Here is a 21586-nt window from a genome sequence, read left to right as displayed (position 1 = left end):
ACCATGAATTAATCCCCACTCATGCTCAATCTGCCAATGTTTATCTACCTACCTCCCTAATCAATTTACCACAACTGCTGACCTCCATGGTTTTCCAGCTGCAATAAAATCAAGATGGACCTGCAATTATTGAAAGACTTTCATCACCTCAAGATTTCCCAAAGCACTTTCTACCTAATGAAGCCAAGACACTTGTGACCATGCAAAAAAATGTTGCAGTCCATTTACTCAGAGAAGGATCCTGTTTGCAGCAGCAATATGATGAGCATTAAATAATAACTTTTTGATGATGTTCAATAAGACCCAAGTATTAACCAGAACATCATGGTCAATTCCCCTGCTCTTCTTAAAAATATGACTATAAGATCTTTTAAAGCCTCCTGTAAGGAAAGCCAGGACACTTGATTAGCATTTCTTCTACAACTGATGGTGCACCATTCCCTTGGTAGGAGATTAATTAAATTTAAACCATATATTTCCCTTTCCACATCTGAGCTCAAGTCTATGTACCTTTGTTAATTTTGTATCGAAATCAAGGTTTAAGTTATTATACCCCTAAGAATCATGAACATTTTCAAAAAGATATCTTCTAAAAAATATACAGTTTCCATTGTGCTTCACAGCCAAAATATCTAGATTAAGGCATCAATTATTTTGCTGTAACTGCTCATGTTAAATGCTCCCACCAATATGATGTATTCGGCACTACAAACATGACTACACCAGAATGCACTCATTATCATGCTACCAATCTGCAGAAGAATACATTTTATACCACACAGCATGCTTTCCCTCATAAATTCTAAGTGAATGGTTATACTTCAGAAATGACTCAGACAGCATCTCCGGTAATCCAGCAACTTTCATCAAGGAAGATCCAAAACTTCATTCTTGGTAGTATTAAATTAGCTGTTCTCAGATAACATGGGAGTATTAAAACTACCCTCAATTGACTGAATTAGAATAAAGGGGTAAAAACAATGACTGCAGATGCTGGAAACCAGATTCTGGATCAGTGGTGCTGGAAGAGCACAGCAATTCAGGCAGCATCCGACGAGCAGCAAAATCGACGTTTCGGGCAAAAGCCCTTCATCAGGAATATTTATCTCGAGCTGGTTTGCCAGCAAACTGTTGTCTAAATAATGGGGTGCGTGCTTGTTTTTGTAGCTCTGCTGAGTTTTGATTTGGCTGCTCTCTAGATAGCTTTGATTGTCCAGACTCTTTGAACTTAAACTCTGTCCTGATGAAATATTAGAAGAAAATTTGGGCTTAAAATAATTCACAGTTGTTTATTTGTTCTTGGCCTTTCTTTAAATTAAATTCTGTAAGAGTACCTGTGTTTGTTGCTTCAGAATTGGTGATTAACCATAGCTGATCAATAATAGATTGCCTGTTTAGGTCCCTAAACTTCTGTGGATTTGCTATTAAATACTCTCCAGTCCAGTGCCATGATTTGCCATGTTGCATTCCAGGTTTGCCAGTTAAATTTTTGCTAATTAGACATTGTAGTTATCATTGACATTTTTACACCAATCAGTTGTACATTTACATTATGGCTTCTCTTGTGAGAAATACAGTTCTAATTTCCACCGCACCTCTCCAAATGCCTTTCTTTCATATGCAAAACTAAGCTGTGAATGCTGACTTGCTAGTGCACTGTGGAGGCCATCACAATTAGTTTTGTCCTTGTCCTAATCTTTCATAATGGCATCACTATTAAAGAATTAAATTTAAAAGTATTTTAAGATATGTAAAAACAATTTTGCACAACTGATGGAAAGCTGAATTAAATAAAACCAACAAAAGCCAACATGATATTTGAAGTGATTAAAGAGTCTTCCATTTCTTATGATTTTTTTTTAAAATTAGCCCTTATAATTTTACTTTCTGTTAATAATGCCTTTAGAAAAGATCAGTCTGAAGTTTGAGTTGTATGATAATGTTTTCTCCCCTCACAAGCTTGAGGTTTTTTTGAAAATAGGTCACAATTGACCATTCAAGAAGTACGCTCCGTTTGTTATATAACATCAATATTACAAAAATCCGTTTCTTTCATGTTAGAATATAGCTGCAAGCAGACGAAAGCCATTGTCATGACAACATCAATTTCCTAGTCACTGGTCCCATTCATAACATCACCAAAACCACTACTATCTACCTGAATAAGTCCTTAATTATTTATCCGCTTCAGCTAATTTGCTAACACCTTCACCCACTCATTTACTGCTCATAGACTTGGTTATTTTAATGCTCTTATACCCTTTCACATTCAACCCTTTACAATACAGAGCACATCTGAAGCTCTGCCACTCAGACTCTAATTCATGCCAACTCCTGAATGCCCCTCACTCCTCTGTTTATGACTTATGTTGACTGCTATTTAAGTAACTCCTCGATTTTTAAAATTATTATCCTGGTATTCAAATCTGTGCATAGGCTTACTCATTTGTATCTCTGTAAACACCCAGTCCTACAGGAAACTCCTTCAAAAGACTTCTATGACCTTTCACTTCTGTCCATTCAGACGTCTGATATTTTATCACTCCCTTGTTAAGCGCCAACGTTTTTGCTGCCTTTGCCCTACACTCCTGGGTTCCCTGCCTCAAACCTTTCTGCATCATTTTCCTTTAAAATGCCCCTTAAAATTTACATCTTTGATCAATGTTTTGGTCATCATTTCTCAGCTCCTATGTGAAGTGATGCTAATGTTTGTTTAATGAAAATGACTTTCAACTTTTACAGTATTCAATTTGCTATATAAATGGAAATTGATGTTAAATTCCTCAGTAGAGTGATGAAGAAAACTTGTCCAACTCGTTCCATAAATTTCAACATTGTGAAATTTTAAGAGCATAATGTGGAGAAAATACTTCCTGCCACTTCTACCAATCTTACCTGTAATCCTCGACGCCTCAAAATACTTGAATCATCCATGCTGTCTGTTCAAATTTTGTTTGATTGTTCCAATTTACAGACTTGTGAGAATTACCCAAAATCTAGTTTGTTGTCTCTCACATCAATACATCATTCAGCAGGTGCACGATCGGAATTGTCATTTATCAATGCAGACGGAGTCAACGTACTTCATTTCATATTTCACAAGGACACCTTATTTTGGAGCGAGTGCAACATGAATCTTTTCATCTTTCTGCTTGAAGAGAGTCGGAGGTGGCCATACGTTGTAGTATTTCCGTCGCTCATGCACGGATTGTTTCTTTTTTGAGTAGCCAGGCACGTGTGTTCAGATGATGCAAAAATTCATTCATCTATTCACCTATTCATCACGAGTGTAGCTGCCGGAGCTATTTCAATTCTGCAGCTCCTGTGAACTGGTAGTTTTTATATGATTGCAGACTCAGCATATAGCCAACAGCTCTTCTTGTGCAAGAAGAGTTATGGCCACAATCAGAACCCACTTCAGAGTCATTTCAACATGAGGTCAAACATTTCTCCTTACATGCCAGCCTAATCTGTCTTTTGAATTGACATCTTCCATCACCTCCTTCAAAAAACACTACTCTCTTTCCACTCTCAAAGTGAAGCCATAAGGAGACTTTCCAAATGATATTATTAGAATATTTACGAGGTAATCTTATAGAAGTCCCTGGAAAGCAGAACCATGAATCATTGGAATAAAATGCTGCACAAATCCAAAGTGAACAAAGTGTTCAATTCATAAATTTTTCTCCGTTACAGCAAGCATTTGTCCGTTTGTTATGTGGCAGATCCTGAGCTCAGTAGCACTTCCTCTCCATCTGCTGTTGAAAGCAACTGAATGCAGCCAGCCAGGCAGCAACCAACCACAGACAGGGCACAGGAATATCTGCATAAATTATACAGTTAGGCATCTCACGCTGCTGAGAAAGCCTCCTTCTCTATTTGATTCCAAATCACATTCATTCCATACTTCTTTTGTCACAAGTGTAGTGTAATTTCTAGTCATTATAACATCTTGCTAAATATTAACCAGAGCTATCATTTTAGCAGATTTAAGTATGCACTATTTTGTACTGTAAATGGCATCCATAAGAAACCCTTTTGAAAGAAATGCAGTTTACTTTGCCTGATGTATAATTACTATTTCTGAAAAACATAGCAAGTACAGTCAAACCAACCCCACTAATACAACACCTTTTTTGGTCAACACAAGTTTCCACGTTTAGAGTCCAAATTGCATTATAGCCAGTAATCTTAATTCAATTATTTAAATATGTGGGAAAATCAATGTAATAACTGTTTTGTTCAAATAACCTGCCCAATTTACAAGAATAAAATAATGTATTTTGTTATTTTGGTTATCCTAAGCAGCAATGAGCAGTATAGAAACTCTGAACAGCTAGACCACCTCAAGACCCAAGGAAACCATAATACAGATTTGGCAAACTGGCAGGAATTCCAACAAGCTACCTTGGCATAAAGGTGGCATTTCCTATCAACCATCTTTTACAGAATCTGCCTACTTTTAATTGTAAATGATTCTCAATGATAAACTCAGTGATTATTTCTATTGACAGTTTCTTGGAACAGAAACTAGCAGTTATAAAGTCGGAAGTAGAAAATCTATCCCGAGAATCCAAACCTTACCAAAGTAATGTACAACCATCGGGCTTCAGAGCTGTGTGCAAGACTAGTTTTAAGTTACCTTTCTAATTTCTTTTTCCTAAGGCGTACTCCATAATGTACAGAAGCATACCTGACTGTCCGATAACTGGATTGGAAAGACCAAGCAGTAGCACAGAGGATACTGAAGGATTTATTTTCCAAGAAAACAGTATGCAGCAAACTAACAAACATCAGATAACACATTACAATTTCGTTTTTGAAAACAGAGAAATACTTTCAATAAAATGTGTTCAAATAGCTTTCCTCATTTAGCAGACTATGGATGTTTAGAAAATTCAAAATAATCAATATTAAAGCAAGTAACTTTGAAATAAATTCCTCTCAAAACTAAAGAAAAAGCACCGTTAAAAAGCATAAATTATACTTCTTTGCAAACTATTATGATAGTGTGACGTTAGAGTATTTTTTGTAACTAACAAGATAATCACTACATTTGTGCTCATTCAAAAGCCTAGTTACAGTAGGAGCAACTAAAACGAACAGACTTTGTGAGGGTTGGACAGGGAGAACGAAAGCATGCATTAATACTAGTGCCAAACAAAATGGGTTAGTGGATTATCAACATATGCTGGATGTAGAAGTTGTCTTAACTCTAGGATATCACTTGTCCAAGCATTTTATGTAATGGTTTCATTTGAACTTACCCAGCTAAACACAATGAATATCAAGACAAGAAACCAAGCTGAAAAAGGGCTCTGAAAAAACCATATCCTAGCCATAATAGGCAAGTATACATCTGACATCATTCCTTGGAGCATATCCAACATACACATCTGTTTCACCAATTCACAGTTCTATCACATGACTGTTAACCCTTCAGTAATCCCTGCCAGGAGGTTAGCCATTTCATTGACTGTGCACTTAGAGGTTGTTTTATATGCTTAGTTTTCCCTGTTCACTTCCTCAAAGTCTGATTCAACTTTGCAATTCTTTGGAGTTTGACTCAAACTGCAGGAATTAAATATTGAGGCAAATAATATTGGTGTTATTCAATTGTAATAACTTACCAACAAAGAATACAGGCTCATACTGGAAGAGAATTTGTTCAAATTGAACTTGCTAACATTACACATTCAACAGCGAAAATAGTGTTTCCCCATTTTCTACCAATGACATACTGTATTCAAACCAATGGTATTTTCAACTGAAATCTGGCATGACCTCTCTCCTTCCCATTGAAAAAATACTGAGCCTCTATTAGGTAACAATGATGTTCAGTGAAGTTAATTTCCAAACTTGCAGCTTGGTAAACAATGGTCCATCATATAATTCCATTCAGTTACAGATAATTCCATATACAGAGTACAAAAATAACAGAAATTTAACAATGTAATGATATGTTTGTTAAAAAGGCTGGTTCAGATAACACTAAGAACATTTACAATTAAATGGGAAAACAGAGTGGTAGAAATCACCTTATTTTATGCTGGAACAGAGTTGGCATGGACAATTTTTCATTTGTATACTTCTGTCTGGTGCAACATTATTTACATTATACCTAATGATTTAGAACAACTTAAGTCACTTAACTATTGTCATTTACTTTTCTGAAATATTTGTCGACAAGAACAAACAGTACTTCATACAATGAAGGTCTGTTCAGTAAGAAAATATTTTTGCAAGCAACAAACTCCCAACAGGAGTAGTTCCATGATATGATCTCTCAGCTTTCTGCATTTTCAGAACTAAAATTAACACCAGACTTGCACGTACATAACAAGAGTTGCAAAGCCTTTAGTTAAAGCTGGTTCGCATGAACCAAGAAAGTAGAAATCAAAACTTCCAGCTGATCTCAGGTACATAATTTGATTTTCAGAGTTCTAAAACAAGCATTATATTCTTGAAGCTGGAGTCTTGCATGAAGTATTCTTAGTATTCTGTGCAGTGTTTTCAGCAAAAAAATGCATGTATCAAAAAGATAGTAATCTTAAATCTGAGGTAGTCTGCTGCTCCAGCATGGCTGAGAAGGCCTTCTGCCCCAAGTTTAGACTGAGCAACACATTTTGAGGGTGTGCATCTCTAATCTGACTGGATAAACTTTGAAAACAACACTGCAACAACAGTGCTGTTGGACGAAAACATAAAGCACATGGATTTTGTATCCAGACCCAATCATATGATGAAGAGCTGAGAAACCAGAACAAATTATTGGATAATAAAATTATACAAGTGACTACAAAAAACACAGATCAATGCACATATTTAAGATTCCATGGTATGCTGAATGAACCAGTCATGGTTAAGTCAACTAATGTTGAAGGGGAAGAAAATTACTGCAAAGGATTTGTTCCATAATGTAGCTTCTAAAAATTGAACAGACATTATCAAAGACAATCATAAAGATCCCTAGGTTGCAATGATAACAGCATGATGCAGTTATATGGGATGGAAGGAGGGAAAATGCAAAGAAGTTAATCAAATTACTAAAGTCCAGGAAAAATTAAATAGGGTGATTTTCTAATTATTTCCATGTGCAAGATCATCAAGGCTAGTACTTTTTATAATTTTTATTTTTGTCAATTACATGGCATGCTTTTATGTTCGAAGTACTGAGGCACTTATCCTCGAAGTGGATGTGATCCTCTCCTTAATAGTGAAATACTGATGTAATTTTAATATAAACAGTAGCATGTATACAGCAAAGGTATGGCACAGTGAAAAAGACTGTCAAATGTGCATATTATAAATTAAAACAAGAGTATTTGTATCAATGTTTTCACCTCATTTCCCTCTCCCCCCCATTTTCTCCATTTGCTCATCACTCTCTAAAAGTTACCCTCTGGGTACCATGATGAGATATGGATGTACAATCAGTAAGGGCTCTCCAGTACTTTCGCCAAATGATCACGACTTGAATTTTAGTTTGCAGAACAGCAGTAGTGCCGTCACCCTGAAATTTATCCACACCTCATAGCTACACATACAGTTTTGACAGTGTGGCAGCCATCACAGGAGAAACTAGACAGTTGTTGCCTTTAAACCAGAGGTGCTGAGACAAACGTTGCATCCTTATTTCAATCTGGGTGCCTGCATTGTTAGGCAATTTTGATAAGGTGCTGATCCTTCTTGTTCAGTGTAGCACTACAAAACGCACTCGAGCACTGGAACAGTGAAAACAAACTGATTTTTTATTAAATATTTTATGTTCAATTACATGATGACAAGCAAATCTTGGAAATCACAACTTAGATTAGTCCATTAATATGTGCAATGGACAATTAGCTAACCAGGCATAAATCATTTTGTGAAATGGATTACAGGCAGTGGGAAACAACTGTGGGACATCTTCTTCTATAAACTTACACAAAATTTATTTTGAAAAACCAAAGACTTTGTTTTAAAATAACAAGTTGTGCTTTCGTTCCGGAGAGTCCCACACGTGGTAGGCTCTGGATAAGATTGTTTTTCCCTTCGAGGAATTTATTCAAGAGGAATCGTGTTTTTATTCAGTTAATCAGTTAAGTGGTTGATCTTATTTAATTTTGTTTGTTTGAAATACATATTTTTAATTTTTCTCCATTTTAATATTATTTTCTGTAGGTAATGAAAGGTTATATTTAAGGTATTATTGAAACATTCTTTTCTTTAGACTTAGTATTATTAAGGGCACATATGAAGTACAGAGTGAGATGGCTAGTAGATTTAGAAAAATTGTTACACTGCAGGATAAGTCAGATAGATAGGCGATTGTTGGGAAATGTAAGAAGATAGTTCTAAAGTCTCCACTGGCTATTCCTCTATCAAATAGATATTCAACTTTTGGAACTGTAAAGGGAATGGTCTCTCTGAGGAAAATGGAAGGGGCAGTCAGTTATTACACACTTGGAATGATTTTTATATTTGGCATTGTTTGACAAGATTTAATAGAATTATTGTTTGGGGACTCACTGGTCAGGGGCATAGATAGGAGATTCTGTGGCAGAGAGCTTAAAATAAGGATTGTTTGTTGCTTTCCTGGTGCTAGGATTAAAGGCTTTTCTAAACATTTCAAGCATATTGTTGATGGTGAGATTGAGAAGCCAGTAATTATTGTACACATTGGTAGGAATGACATTTTCAGGGAAACGATTAAAGCGGCACTTAAGGAATTTAAGAGGTTAGGTAGAAGACTAAAAAATAGGACCTTAAAGGTAGTAATTTCTGGTTTACTCCCAATGCCAAACTGAAACGAGAGAAGGAACAAAAAGTTAATGGAAATCAACAGCTGAAGAGCAGGTGTATTGTTCAGGGATTCAGGTTTTTGGCCAATTGGAATGTCTTTGGGATAGAAAAGACTGTTCAAAAACCTAAACTGGAAAGGGACCAATATCTTAGCAAGGAGATTTCCTCATTCCATTTGCTCATTCTCTATCTTTATACTGATAGAGAAGGGAAGTAGAGGAATTCCAAGTAGCAGTGCAAATCGAAAGATTTATGGAAGGCTCTGAATGTGAGAAGAGCACATCAATTAGAAAAGAAAGACACGAGAGACTCAGAGTACATTGTAACTCTGAAGAACGAAACTGCATTTATTTTAATGCAAGGGGCATTACAGGTAAGGCTGATGAACCCAGGGCATGTTTAAGAACATGGGATTAGGGCATGATAGCTATTACAGAAATTTGGCTGAGGGATGAAGAAGAATGGCAGCTCAATGTTCCATGTTTTAGATGCTCTGGGATTTGGAAGGATAGAAAAGGAGGCAAGAAAGGAAGGGGGATGGTGTTTTTAATTAAAGAATACATTCTGCTATAACTAGCAAAGATATTGCTGACTAAATCGTCCAGTGAAAATATATGGGTAGAAATTATAAATAAGGAAAGGAAAGATCACTGATTGGATTGTATTATCATGTTGAGGTTGGACAGGACATCGGTGAGGTCTCTTCTGGAATACTGTGTTCAATTCTGGTCACCCAGTTATAGGAAGGATATTATCAAGCTGAAGGGGGTTCAGAAGAGATTTAGCAGGATGTTGCTGATGTGGAAGGCTTGAGTCATAAAGAAAAGCTCAATAGGCTGGGACTTTTTCAATGGAGCAAAGGAGGTTGAGAGTCAATCTTACAGGGTTTATAAAATAGTGAGAGGTTCTAGATAGAGCTAAAGGTAGTTGTCTTTTCCCTTAGATGGGGGATTTCAAGATTAGGGGACACATTTTTAAGTCAACATTAGTGTGATGCTGGAAAAGTGCAACAGGTCAGGTGGCATCTGAGGAACAGGAAAATCAACGTTTCGGGCAAAAGCCCTTCATCAGGAAACACATTTTTAACGTGAGGAGAGAGAGATTTTAAAAAGACATGAAGCAATTTGTTTTACACAGAGGGTGGTGGTCTGCATGTGGAATGAGATGGAAATGTGTTGCTGGAATTCCTGAAGAAGGGCTAATGCCCCGAAACGTCGATTCTCCTGTTGCCTAGATGCTGCTTGACCTGCTGCGCTTTTCCAGCAACACATTTCCATCTCTGATCTCCAGCATCTGCAGACTTCACTTTCTCCTGCATGTGGAATGAACCTCCTGAGAAAGTGGTGGATGTGGGTACAATTTCAATTTTTTAAAAGACATTTGGATAAGTACATGAATATGAAAGGTGTGGAAGGATATGGGCCAGGAGCAGGCAGGTGGAACTATTTTAGTTTGAGATTACATTCAGCATAGATTGGTCTGAAGGGTCTGTTTCTGTGCTGTATGATTATATGGCTCGATAACAGATTGGCTTCACGTAGGTTCATGTGGAATGGGGGAATAGTAGAAGCCTGGGTGTGGCGAATGATTTCAAAAGCACGTGATTATGAAAACACAGACAACGATTATGAATTTACATCATCACTGCAGGAAACAGAAAAAAAGGACAAAACCAAGACAAACAAAATTACATAAACCAGAAGCATACCAGTCATTTTTGCTGAAAATAAAAAAACCTCGCGGTTACTTTGCACAGATATGCCACTAAACTTGCCCATGCACAAAGGAGGAAGGAAAGACTTTTAGTCCAGAAACCATAACCACAGACCCTTCTGCCTCCTTTCCAAGAATTAGAACAGTAGTAAGTTTTACAAAGATAATAATAGTAAACTTGAAACTTAATTATCTGTCATTAAAATTCCTGGCTGTGGCTGTGATATCCGATCATATTTATATCACTCGAAATATATTGGAATTGACATTTTTGCATAAAAGGCTTCCTCACAACACAGACATTTCTGAAATTACTAACGGTATACTGCACTGGAATAAAAACTGGTTGAATATCCACAGGCAGAAACTGATTTGTTGATAGATTTAGATTATAGAGACTGGTCACCAGATGATCATCTATTTCACAATTCTGATGCAATGTTTTGCCTTCGACTCTCCTTTTCAGATCATGACAGCCTTCATCTTACTTGGTAAAGAGAATGTCATTATAAGCCCTGAAAAAGTAGTGCCATCAGGAAATGTATATATGAACTCTGACTAAGAAAGAGTAAGGACTCACTGAGAGTACTGGTGCTTCTGGAGCACAAGACAAATATCTAAAAGTCTAAAAATATAGAATCTCAAATGGCAAGATACAATGAGAAAAGACTCACATTTATTGAGTGATTTTCTCAGCCACTGGACATCTTAAAGCACTCAATGGTGAATGAAGTATTATCAAAATACTATCATTGGTTTTATGTAGATCAGTAATCTAATGGAACTACAAAAGACTAAACAGTGTAAGAATAAACCTACAGCCAAAACAAAACGGATCAGAACTCATTTATGCTTCTCGCAAACTGTTCAACTCACAAAAGTGTTCCCATCATGATGTTGATTTGCTTTCAGTACTTGGGACAGATTGTAACAGAATTTTAATTCAGCTCTGATGAAGAGTCATCTAGACTTGAAACAAAAGCTTGCTCTCTCTCCCTGGATGCTGTCTGACCTGTTGTGGTGATTTCCAGCATTTGTTGCTTTCATTATTAAATGTTTTAATCATTAGTAAATGGCTTATCTGACGTACCTTTCTTTGCGCAATTAGAAATTATTCCACAGGAGAAAGTCAATAGAAATAGATTAAACATATGCAGACTTCAGGGATAGATGACACAACGAGATGCATGTGATTAGTGAAGATGAAGAATATAATGACTTGCATTTTCACAGATCCCAAAAAGCTAGGTTGCTCAGAGGGCCTTTCAAGGAGGAGAAGGAGGTAGAAAGGCAAAGATATTGAGGGCATGAATTCCAAAGGGTCTTAATGGCTGAAGGCACAATTACCAAACATTGGAAAAAAAAATCAATATTTCCAAAAGTGTAGTGGAAAAATATTAACATTTAATTTTTATGTATTTTATAAGCAATTTTGAAGGATAGCTTCGTTTAGACCATAATGTTTCCAATAGACCAAAACAAAGAGAAAACCTATTTACATGCAAAAATTGTACAATGCAGGTTCTTGATTCAATTGGAGATCAGTACTCGGGTTTTCACACGAACTTCCAAATTTTCACAGACTCACAGGACAATCTTGAAAAGTTTCAAATTAATTCCTGCAACAATGAAAATCAGTGAAGGCCAATTAACTCTTTCAGCAGCTTGTAAGACCTGAAATTGTGCAGCTAATTAGCTATTAAATATTACAGTTACATTTAAAAAGCTCTTACGATTTATATGCACTCCCATTTAAACCATAATCAAAAGAGTTTTGTTATTTTATTCAATCTGTTTGGAAGATTATGACACCTAACTAAACAAAATTATCATCTGTCCAAAACCTGACTGCAGAAAACATCACAACCATGTGATGGACAAGACTTTGATTTGGGTGCTTTGTCGATCCAAGTATCTCCACCTAATTTTGCTGTGTTCCGTGTTTTTAACAGAGCAGCCGAAAGATTAAAGGACTGGAGCATCTGGATTACGCAGATTAATGTTTTAAAATGAAAATGTTGTCACGGTAAAAGAAAATGTTGAATGATTACATGTTTGCTGTTTTGGGGATATAGCAGGGCTGGATAATATAAAGAACTATCTGAACACAGTAGAATTGGAGGATACAGCCTGTGCTGATGTGGGATAAATTTAAAACCAATTTCCAGAAACATTTCAATGAGCAAGTGATCAATCTGCAATATAGGCTCATGAGGACAAAAGTGATTCATTCAGTTGCAAATGAAATATGTTTCCTTCAAATTAATTTCTGCAACAATGAAAATCAGTGAAGGCCAATCAACTCTTTCAGCAGCTTGTATGACCTGAAATTGTGCAGCTAATTAGCTATTAAATATTACAGTTACATTTAAAAAGCTCTTACGATTTATATGCACTCCCATTTAAACCATAATCAAAAGAGTTTTGTTATTTTATTCAACCTGTTTGGACATGTTATGACACACCTCCAGGGAAGGCTGGACTTAAGCTCAGGCCTTCTAACCCAGAGATAGGGACCACAAGATTCTAAATCAAAGAGTTTTAAGCTAGCTATAATTTAATTTTCTTCTGGTTATTTAATATATTGTAGTGGATGAAGTGGGCTAAGAGTGAACAAACCAAAAACTATCAGATCCCTTTTCTCAAAATTCCACTTGGAACAAAGCCAATGATAATTTCATTATTTAGTAACATAAAAATTGCTAGTTGAAAGAAAAAGGTCTACCCAGTTTGCTTTCTACCATCGTAGCAGTTGATGGCCTAGAAATCACAAGACCTTGGGAATCAATGATCAAAAGTTACCTTTTTTTTCCTCTCAAGCATGTTAAACCTACTATATGGAGCATATACCTATGTATATACCAAATCCAAAATTGCTATTTTCTGAAGGAAACATATGCCTCCTTTTTCCTCTTGACCACAGCCTCAATGTCTCTAGTCATCCTGTGTTCCCTACTCCTGCCAGCCTTGCCCTTCACACTAACAGAAACATTCTGTCCCTGAACTCCCGTGATCTCACGTTTGAAAGCCTCCCACTTGCCAGATATCCCTTAACCTGTGAATGCTTGGAAGTTCCTGTCAAAATTGGCACTGTCCCAATTTAGAACTTTAACTTGTGGACCAAGTTTATCCTTTTACATTGCTATTTTACAACTCAGAATTATGTTCAGTGGTCCCAAATTGCTCTCCACACCAACACCAACGCCTCAGTCACTTGCCCTGCCTTATTTTCTAAGAAAAGGTCGAGTTTTGCCCCTTCTCTATTTGGGCCAACTACATATTCATTAAGAAAGTTTCTTCTACTTGTTTACTTCTGTACTCTTAGAAAAAGCTCCAACTCAGGCAGTATCTTGGTGAATCTCCTCTGTACCCTCTATAATGCAATCACATCCTTTCAAAAGTGATGTAACCACAACTGCAGTCCAACTGTAGCCGAACTATCCAAACAATAAAGCTCCATCATAACCTCCCTGCTCTTGTATTCACTAGCTCAACGAATAAAGGCAAGTATCTCTTATGCCCTTATCCACCTGCCTTCAAAGATGTGTGGTCATACATCTGAACTTTGTATGGTCCTACTATTCATCAGAGCGGGCTATGCTAGACTTGGATCTGACCAATGAGGTAGGACTAATTACTACCTTCTGTTGGATAAGGCTGAAAATAACAGGAACTGATAAGAGGCTTTACAATGGGCTGTTATGTGAATGGCAATACCCTCAGTCAGTCAGGTCTGCTGTGAGTTAAAACTGCAGGAAATCAGTAACTGCTGTCTCTACCAGATAAGGCATAACATTGGACAAAATATTCGGGATTGCTCACATGCATGGATAAGTCCAAATAAGGTATACATTTAGACTAAATATTCAGGATTGGTCACGTGAACAGATAATTCCAAATAAGGCATACAGCGCAGAATCTTGCGTATGAAGAGCTTGAGTAAATCCTTTTGTTTAGTAATACTTCAAAGATTTACATTGTAAAAAGGTACCCTATGTCAGGAGGTGTGATGAAGACGTCGAGCAGAGTTTCAGACTGGCCAGCTGCTCACTCTCCTGAGTAATAATGTTTGGGTTTAGTTACAGAAATCAGGGTACTGAAAGTGTGTGTTATTTATTTAAGTAATAAATTAATTGTGCTTTGTAGAGCTCTAAGTGTCTTTGTTGTAATTTCATAGAGTCATAGAGACGTACAACACGGAAACAGATCCTTCAGTCCAACTCATCTATGCCAACCAGATACCCTACATAAATCTAGTCCCATTTGCCAGCACTTGGCCCATATCCCTCTAAATCCTTCCTGTTCATATACCCAACCAGATGCCTTTTAAATGAAGTTATTGTACTAACCTCTACCACTTCCTCTGGCAGATCATTCCATATACGCACCACGCTCTGCATGAAAAGGTTGCCCCTAAGGTATCTTTTAAATCTTGCCCGTCACCCTAAACCTATACCCTTCGGTTCTGGACTTCCCCATACCAAGGAAAAGACCTTGTCAATTTACCCTATCCATGCTCCTCATGATTTTATAAACCTCTATAAGGTCACTCCTCAGCCTCCAACACTCCAGGGAAAACAGTCCTAGCCCACTCCTGATAGCTCAAACCTTCCAACCCGAGCAACATCCTTGTAATTTTTTTCTGAACCCTTCCAGATAGGAGGAAAACCAGAATTACACACAATATTCCAAAAAGTGGCCTAACCAATGTCCTGTATAGCCACAACATGACTTCCTAACTCAATGCTCTGACCAATAAAGGAAATCATACCAAATGCCTTCTTCACTATCCTTGTCCAAATCACTTGTACAAATGATGAAAAGCAGTGGACACAGCACCGATCCTTGTGCCACACCACTGGTCACAAGCCTCCAGTCTGAAAAGCAACTCTCCACCACCACCCTCTGTCTTCTACCCTCGAGCCAATTCTGTACCAAACAGCAAGTTTTCCCTGTATGATGTATATACTATTGTCTCGTAGAGATGGGCAACACTTCTTACTGAAAGCACCCCCAGCTGACAGCAACCATAACATGATTTAATTTTACATACAATTAATAAATATATTCCAATCGACAATATAAATTCTAAGAGATGAAACCACCATCTGACATTAACTAATATGATGACATTATGAATTTAAGAAGTGTATTTTGTCTTGGTTTTTTTTTGAAACCAAAGAGAGGTTGAGACAGAGGTACCAAATGGTCTGTTCCGAGCCAATAAAATAAATAGCTTTTGCAGCCTTCCAGTTTTTTTTGAAGTTGGATCAATAGAAGCTGGACTCAGACTCCCACAGAAAAAACATGGTTTTAGTGTAGCTTTCAGTAGTTGTTGGGGTTTGGAAGTTGGCTGTGGAAGTGCTCTCTCTCTCTCTCTCTCTCTCTCTCTCTCTCTCTCTCCTGCTACTGCTAAAAAGCTTGGGTTCTCTCTCTTAGCCAGAATTGCATGTGAGACCATATATTTTTCTGACTTTGCCTTTGTTTGTGGGATGTTACTACATATGGAACAGTTGCTGGTTAATAGATAAATAATCTATTATTTGTTAAGTTTTCTAATACAGTTCAAGTTAAATGAATTCTTCTTGCTTTTGTATGTATTTTAACTGGGGGTAAGAATAAAATGTATTTTGCTTAAAGCTGAAAATGTGTTGCTGGAAAAGCGCAGCAGGTCAGGCAGCATCCAGGGAACAGGAGAATCGACGTTTCGGGCATAAGCCCTTCTTCAGGAATGAGGAAAGTTTGTCCAGCAGGCTAAGATAAAAGGTAGGGAGGAGGGACTTGGGGGAGGGGCGTCGGAAATGTGATAGGTGGAAAGAGGTCAAGCTGAGGGTGATAGGTCAGACTGGGGTGGGGGCGGAGAGGTCGGGAAGAAGATTGCAGGTTAGGAAGGCGGTGCTGAATTCGATGGATTAGACTGAGACAAGGTGGGGGGAGGGGAAATGAGGAAACTGGTGAAATCTGAGTTCATCCCTTGTGGTTGGAGGGTTCCTAGGCGGAAGATGAGGCGCTCTTTGCTTAAAGCCAAGTAGCATGATCAATCTTTGCACAAGTTTACGTCTTTTCTTGGAGTCTGATACTACTTTTGACTTTTTTTAGTATTATGGACCAGACCAAACTCCCATTCAAATCTGTCAAGGAAGAATTAGAATTAGAATCCCTACAATGTGGAAACAGGCCCGTTGGCCCAACAAGTTCACACCAACCCTGCGAAGTGTAACGCACCCAGACCCATTCCCCTACCCTAGTTTACCCCTGAGAAATGCACCTAACCTACACACCCCTGAACACTATGAACAATTTAGCATGGCCAAGTCACCTAACTTTCACATCTTTGGATTGTGGGAGGAAATCTACACAGACAAGGGGAGAATGTGCAAACTCCACACAGACAGTCGCCCGAGGCTTGAATTGAACTCAGGTGTCTGGTGCTGTGAGGCAGCAGTGCTAACCACTGAGCTACCACGCCCAGATAGTGAAAGTTATATGGAGCATGCTAATATGCTAGGGCATTTTAAGATCAAGAAAGAAGTGGTGTTGGATCTTTTGAAGAGCATTAAGGTGGATAAGTCCCCAAGGCCCAATGATATCCACCCCAGGTTACTGAGAGAGGCAAGAGAGGAAATTGTTGCGGCCTTGACCAAGATCTCTATATCCTCACTAGCCACTGGAGATAGCCAAAAACTCAAAATGTCATAATTGAAAAAAAGACATAATTGCACAAGATAAGTGGAACAGTTCAGAAGATTGGACAGAATATTTTAAAAATTACTAAAAGATTAATAAGGTGGGAAAAATTAGAGTACAAGATAAAGTTAGCCACAAATATAAAAACAGAAAGTGGCTTCAGATACTTAAAAAAGAAGAGTTAACAAAGTAAGTGTTGGTCCTATGGAAAAGGAGTCTGAGGAATTAATAATAGGGATAAAAAGATGGCAGATGAGTCAAATTGATATTTTGCCTCAGCCTTCACTACAAAGGATAACAATAGCATCCTGGAAATAGCTGTAAATCATTAAACGAAAGCACTGAGTTACCGCGCCCAGATAGTGAAATTTGTATGGAGCATGCTAATATGCTAGGGCATTTTAGGACCAAGAAAGAAGTGGTGTTGAGTCTTTTGAAGAGCATTGAGGTGGGTAAGTCCCCAAGGCCCAGTGGTATCTACTTCAGGTTATGGAGAGGGGCAAGAGAGGAGATCACGGGGGCTTTGACCATGATTTTTGTATCCTCACTAGCCACTGGAGAGGTCACAGAGGACCAGTGAGTTGCTAATGTTGTTCCTCTGTTCTAGAAGGGAAATAGGGATAATCGAGGAAACTATAGAGCACTTCGTCTCACATTGATTGTTGGGAAACTATCGAACAGAATTATTAGGGATAGAATTTACATGCAATTGGGATAGCATAGCCTAATTAAGCACAGTTAACTTTGTGCAGGGCAGGTCATGTCTTCCTAACTTGAATTAATTTTTCAAGGTGTTGACAAAGTTGATCAGTGACAGTAGAGGCTATGGACCAGACCAGACCCCTCAAAACATTTCAAGAAAATAGTCCAGACCCTAACTTTGCTCGCTGTTTTAAGCAGGTGTAAGGTGGAGGTTCCAGGGGAGATGCAGCTGGTCAAACCACTTAGTTTTAAACAAAACAGAATTTATTAACAGAGGTTTTTACAAATATATTAAGGACAAAAGAGTAACTAGGGAGAGAATAGGGCCCATCAAAGATCAGCAAGGCAGCCTTTGCATGGAGCCACAGAAAATGGGGAAGATACTAAATGAATATTTTGCATCAGTATTTACTATGAAAAAGGATATGGAAGATATAGGCTGTCGGGAAATGGATGGTGACATCTTGCAAAAATATCCAGATTACAGAGGAGGAAGTGCTGGATGTCTTGAAACGGTTAAAAGTGGATAAATCCCTGATCAGGTGTACCCAAGAACTCTGTGGGAAGCTAGAGACGTGATTGCTGGGCCTCTTGCTGAGATATTTGTATCATCGATAATCACAGGTGAGGGGCCGAAAGACTGGAGAGTGGCAAACGTGGTGCCACTTATTAAGAAGGGCGGTAAAGACAAGCCAGGGAACTAATGACCAGTGAGCCTGACCTCGGTGGTGAGCAAGTTGTTGGAGGGAATCCTGAGGGACAGGATGTACATGTATTTGGAAAGGCAAGGACTGATTCGGGATAGTCAACATGGTTTTGTGCGTGGGAAATCATGTCTCACAAACTTGATTGAGTTTTTTGAAGAAGTAACAAAGAAGATTGACGAGGGCAGAGCAGTAGATGTGATCTATATGGACTTCAGTAAGGTGTTCGACAAGGTTCCCTTTGGGAACTAGCCGTTTGGAATACAGAACTGGCTCAAAAGGTAGAAGACAGAGGGTGGTGGTGAAGAGTTGTTTTTCAGACTGGAGGCCTGTGACCAATGGAGTGCCACAAGGATTGGTGCTGGGTCCTCTACTTTTTGTCATTTACATAAATGATTTGGATGCGAGCATAAGAGGTATAAGTTAGTAAGTTTGCAGATGACACCAAAATTGGAGGTGTAGTAGACAGAAAAGAGAGTTACCTCAGATTACAACAGGATCTGGACCAGATGGGCCAATGGGCTGAGATGTGGAAGATGGCGTTTAATTCAGATAAATGCGAGGTGCTGCATTTTGGGAAAGCAAATCTTAGCAGGACTTATACACTTAATGGTAAGGTCCTAGGGTGTGTTGCTGAACAAAGAGACCTTGGAATGCAGGTTCATAGCTCCTTGAAAGTGGAATCGCAGGTAGATAGGATAGTGAAGGCGTCGTTTGGTATGCTTTCCTTTATTGGTCAGAATATTGAGTACAGGAGTTGGGAGGTCACGTTTTGGCTGTACAGGACGTTGGTTAGGCCACTGTTGGAATACTGTATGCAATTCTGGTCTCCTTCCTATCGGAAAGTTGTTGTGAAACTTGAAAGGGTTCAGAAAAGATTTACAAGGATGTTGCCAGGGTTGGAGGATCTGAGCTACAGGGAGAGGCTGAACAGGCTGGGGCTGTTTTCCCTGGAGCGTCGGAGGCTGAGGGGTGACCTTATAGAAGTTTACAAAATTATGAGGGGCATGGATAGGATAAATAGACAAAGTCTTTTCCCTGGTGTCGGGGAGTCCAGAACGAAAGAGCATAGGTTTAGGGTGAGAGGGGAAACATATAAAAGAGACCTAAGGGGCAACGTTTTCACACAGAGGGTGGTACGTGTATGGAATGAGCTGCCAGAGGATGTGGAGGAAGCTGGTATAATTGCAACATTTAAGAGGCATTTGGATGGGTATATGAATAGGAAGGGTTTGGGAGGGATATGGGCCAGGTGCTGGGAGGTGGGACTAGATTGGGTTGGGATATCTAGTCAGCATGGACAGGTTGGCCCAATGGGTCTGTTTCCATGCTATACACCTCTCATGACTCTATTAGACTTAATTCTGATTTCCTAAAATAATTTATTTTAAACGAGGTGAATTTCAAGGCTAATGCACATTTACAAAGCCTCTAAAATAATATGTTCAAATAAATGTTGTGGCCGCGTATTGCACCAAGAAAAAGCAGCTTTTCAAATCCATTCAAATTTGATTTCAACCCGCCAAAAGCATTCTTTTGTATTTACAGTTAACACTTCAATTTGCCGCATAAGAAGAGAATGAAAAGATTTTTGTGAGAAACGAAATATATTCAGACCATACCGAAATGGCATTAGTAAATTCCAAAGTTGTCCCACTGTAACCCTCCTGAAAATGGATTGGACTATGCACTCAGATGGAGTTGTAAGCCCTAACAATTGTCTGTATTCCTGATGAAGGGCTTTTGCTTGAAACGTCGATTTTACTGCTCCTCGGATGCTGCCTGAACTGCTGTGCTTTTCCAGCACCACTAATCCAGAATCTGGTTTCCAGCATCTGCAGTCATTGTTTTACCAACCCTAGCAATTAGTCTGGAGTCTGCACAAATTAAAATTAATCTCCAGGTCAATGTTGAAAGCAACTCTGAAGAATAAGGGCATTAAAAGATATTTTCTAGTTCTCTTTCAACATTTCTGTTTATTATTTATAAAACAAACTAAAGTGGAAAAGAACAGCTTTCCATTATAAGTTTGATATTAATAATTAAGCATCATCCAATTGGATATTAAAGATCCTGTTTGCTTTTCAGTTGCTATGTAAAAACAGCACTGTCAACAGACAAATTGGGTAACCAGCCATTGGGACATGGGGTGGATCATGAGTTGAATCTCACATGAATACAGTAAACCAGAATTGGAAATTCCTTCTGGGATCCTTTGTGCTACCCAGAAAAGACAGAATCAGAAACCCAAAGCAAAATAGTATCCTTAATCAGAAATCACTAAATTAATCTGAATACATGGAATGAATTGTATTTATCATCTATCTTCTCAGGAGCATCATAATGCTTCTCAGGAGCATCATAAAGCAAAATTTGACAAAATCAAACTAAAGTTATCGGTGTCAGCTGTGGCTCAAAGCCAGATGGTTCAGGGTTCAAATCCCATTCAAAATGAAAGTTCACAATCCAATGCCAATGGAATGCTGAACTGTTGGAGGTCCTGTGTTTCAAAACAGATATTAAACTAAGGCCTGGTTATGTCTCTGCTCGACATATTTTGAGGAAAACCATAGGGGTCATCCTTGGTTTATTGGCCAAAATTTATTCCTCACCTTACATCCCACAAATGGTCTGATTATTATCACGTCATATTTGTGGGAATGTGCAATATGCAAATTGGCTGCAATGCTTCATACATTACAACAGTGATGACAGTTAATTGACTATATACGTTTCAAAACTTAGAGTAGTCATGAAAGATACTGTACAAATGCAAGTCTTTATTTTCTTATTGTCTTTCTTTTGAAGGCATGTGGTCAAACGTTTTCCTCAAAATATGTCGAGCAGAGACATAACCAGGCCTTCGTTTAATATCTGTTTTGAAACAGAGGTCTGTTTCACAGGGTGCTCTAAAGGATGAAAGAGAGGAAGAAATATAGAGAGGAAATTCCACTGCTTAGGCCTGAGGGCACTGATGGCAAAACCACCATACCATT

At 38.2% G+C, this 21586-nt stretch overlaps 1 protein-coding gene and 1 long non-coding RNA gene across 10 annotated transcripts in view; one reads left to right on the top strand and one right to left on the bottom strand.

The window, feature by feature from the left end:
- LOC148149131 (uncharacterized) overlaps window positions 1–4782 on the top strand; it is an 89986-nt gene extending 85204 nt beyond the window's left edge. Inside the window, exon 4 of the long non-coding RNA XR_015758145.1 lies at window positions 4666–4782. This is a non-coding gene — a long non-coding RNA (uncharacterized LOC148149131). The remainder of the gene's footprint in view (window positions 1–4665) is intronic.
- Window positions 1–21586, bottom strand: part of mast2 (microtubule associated serine/threonine kinase 2) — a 412521-nt gene that overhangs the window by 282062 nt on the left and 108873 nt on the right. Inside the window, exon 1 of one of the 9 annotated variants that reach the window (XM_043699136.2) lies at window positions 2896–3744. The exons of 7 other annotated variants lie outside the window; for them this stretch is intronic. In XM_043699136.2, the coding sequence (XP_043555071.2) occupies window positions 2896–2934 (39 nt within the window). In that variant the 5' untranslated portion in view covers window positions 2935–3744. Of the gene's footprint in view, window positions 1–2895; window positions 3745–21586 lie in introns of those variants that run through there. One more of the 9 variants, XM_043699140.2, reaches the window with a different exon arrangement.

Source organism: Chiloscyllium plagiosum, unplaced genomic scaffold (assembly GCF_037043375.1).
Source record: "Chiloscyllium plagiosum isolate Xiang-an unplaced genomic scaffold, Cpla_swu_hap1 HiC_scaffold_9, whole genome shotgun sequence".
Classification (NCBI taxonomy): Eukaryota; Metazoa; Chordata; class Chondrichthyes; order Orectolobiformes; family Hemiscylliidae; genus Chiloscyllium; species Chiloscyllium plagiosum.
Note: the sequence above shows the minus strand (reverse complement) of the source record. Positions and strands in the feature narration are given on the sequence as shown.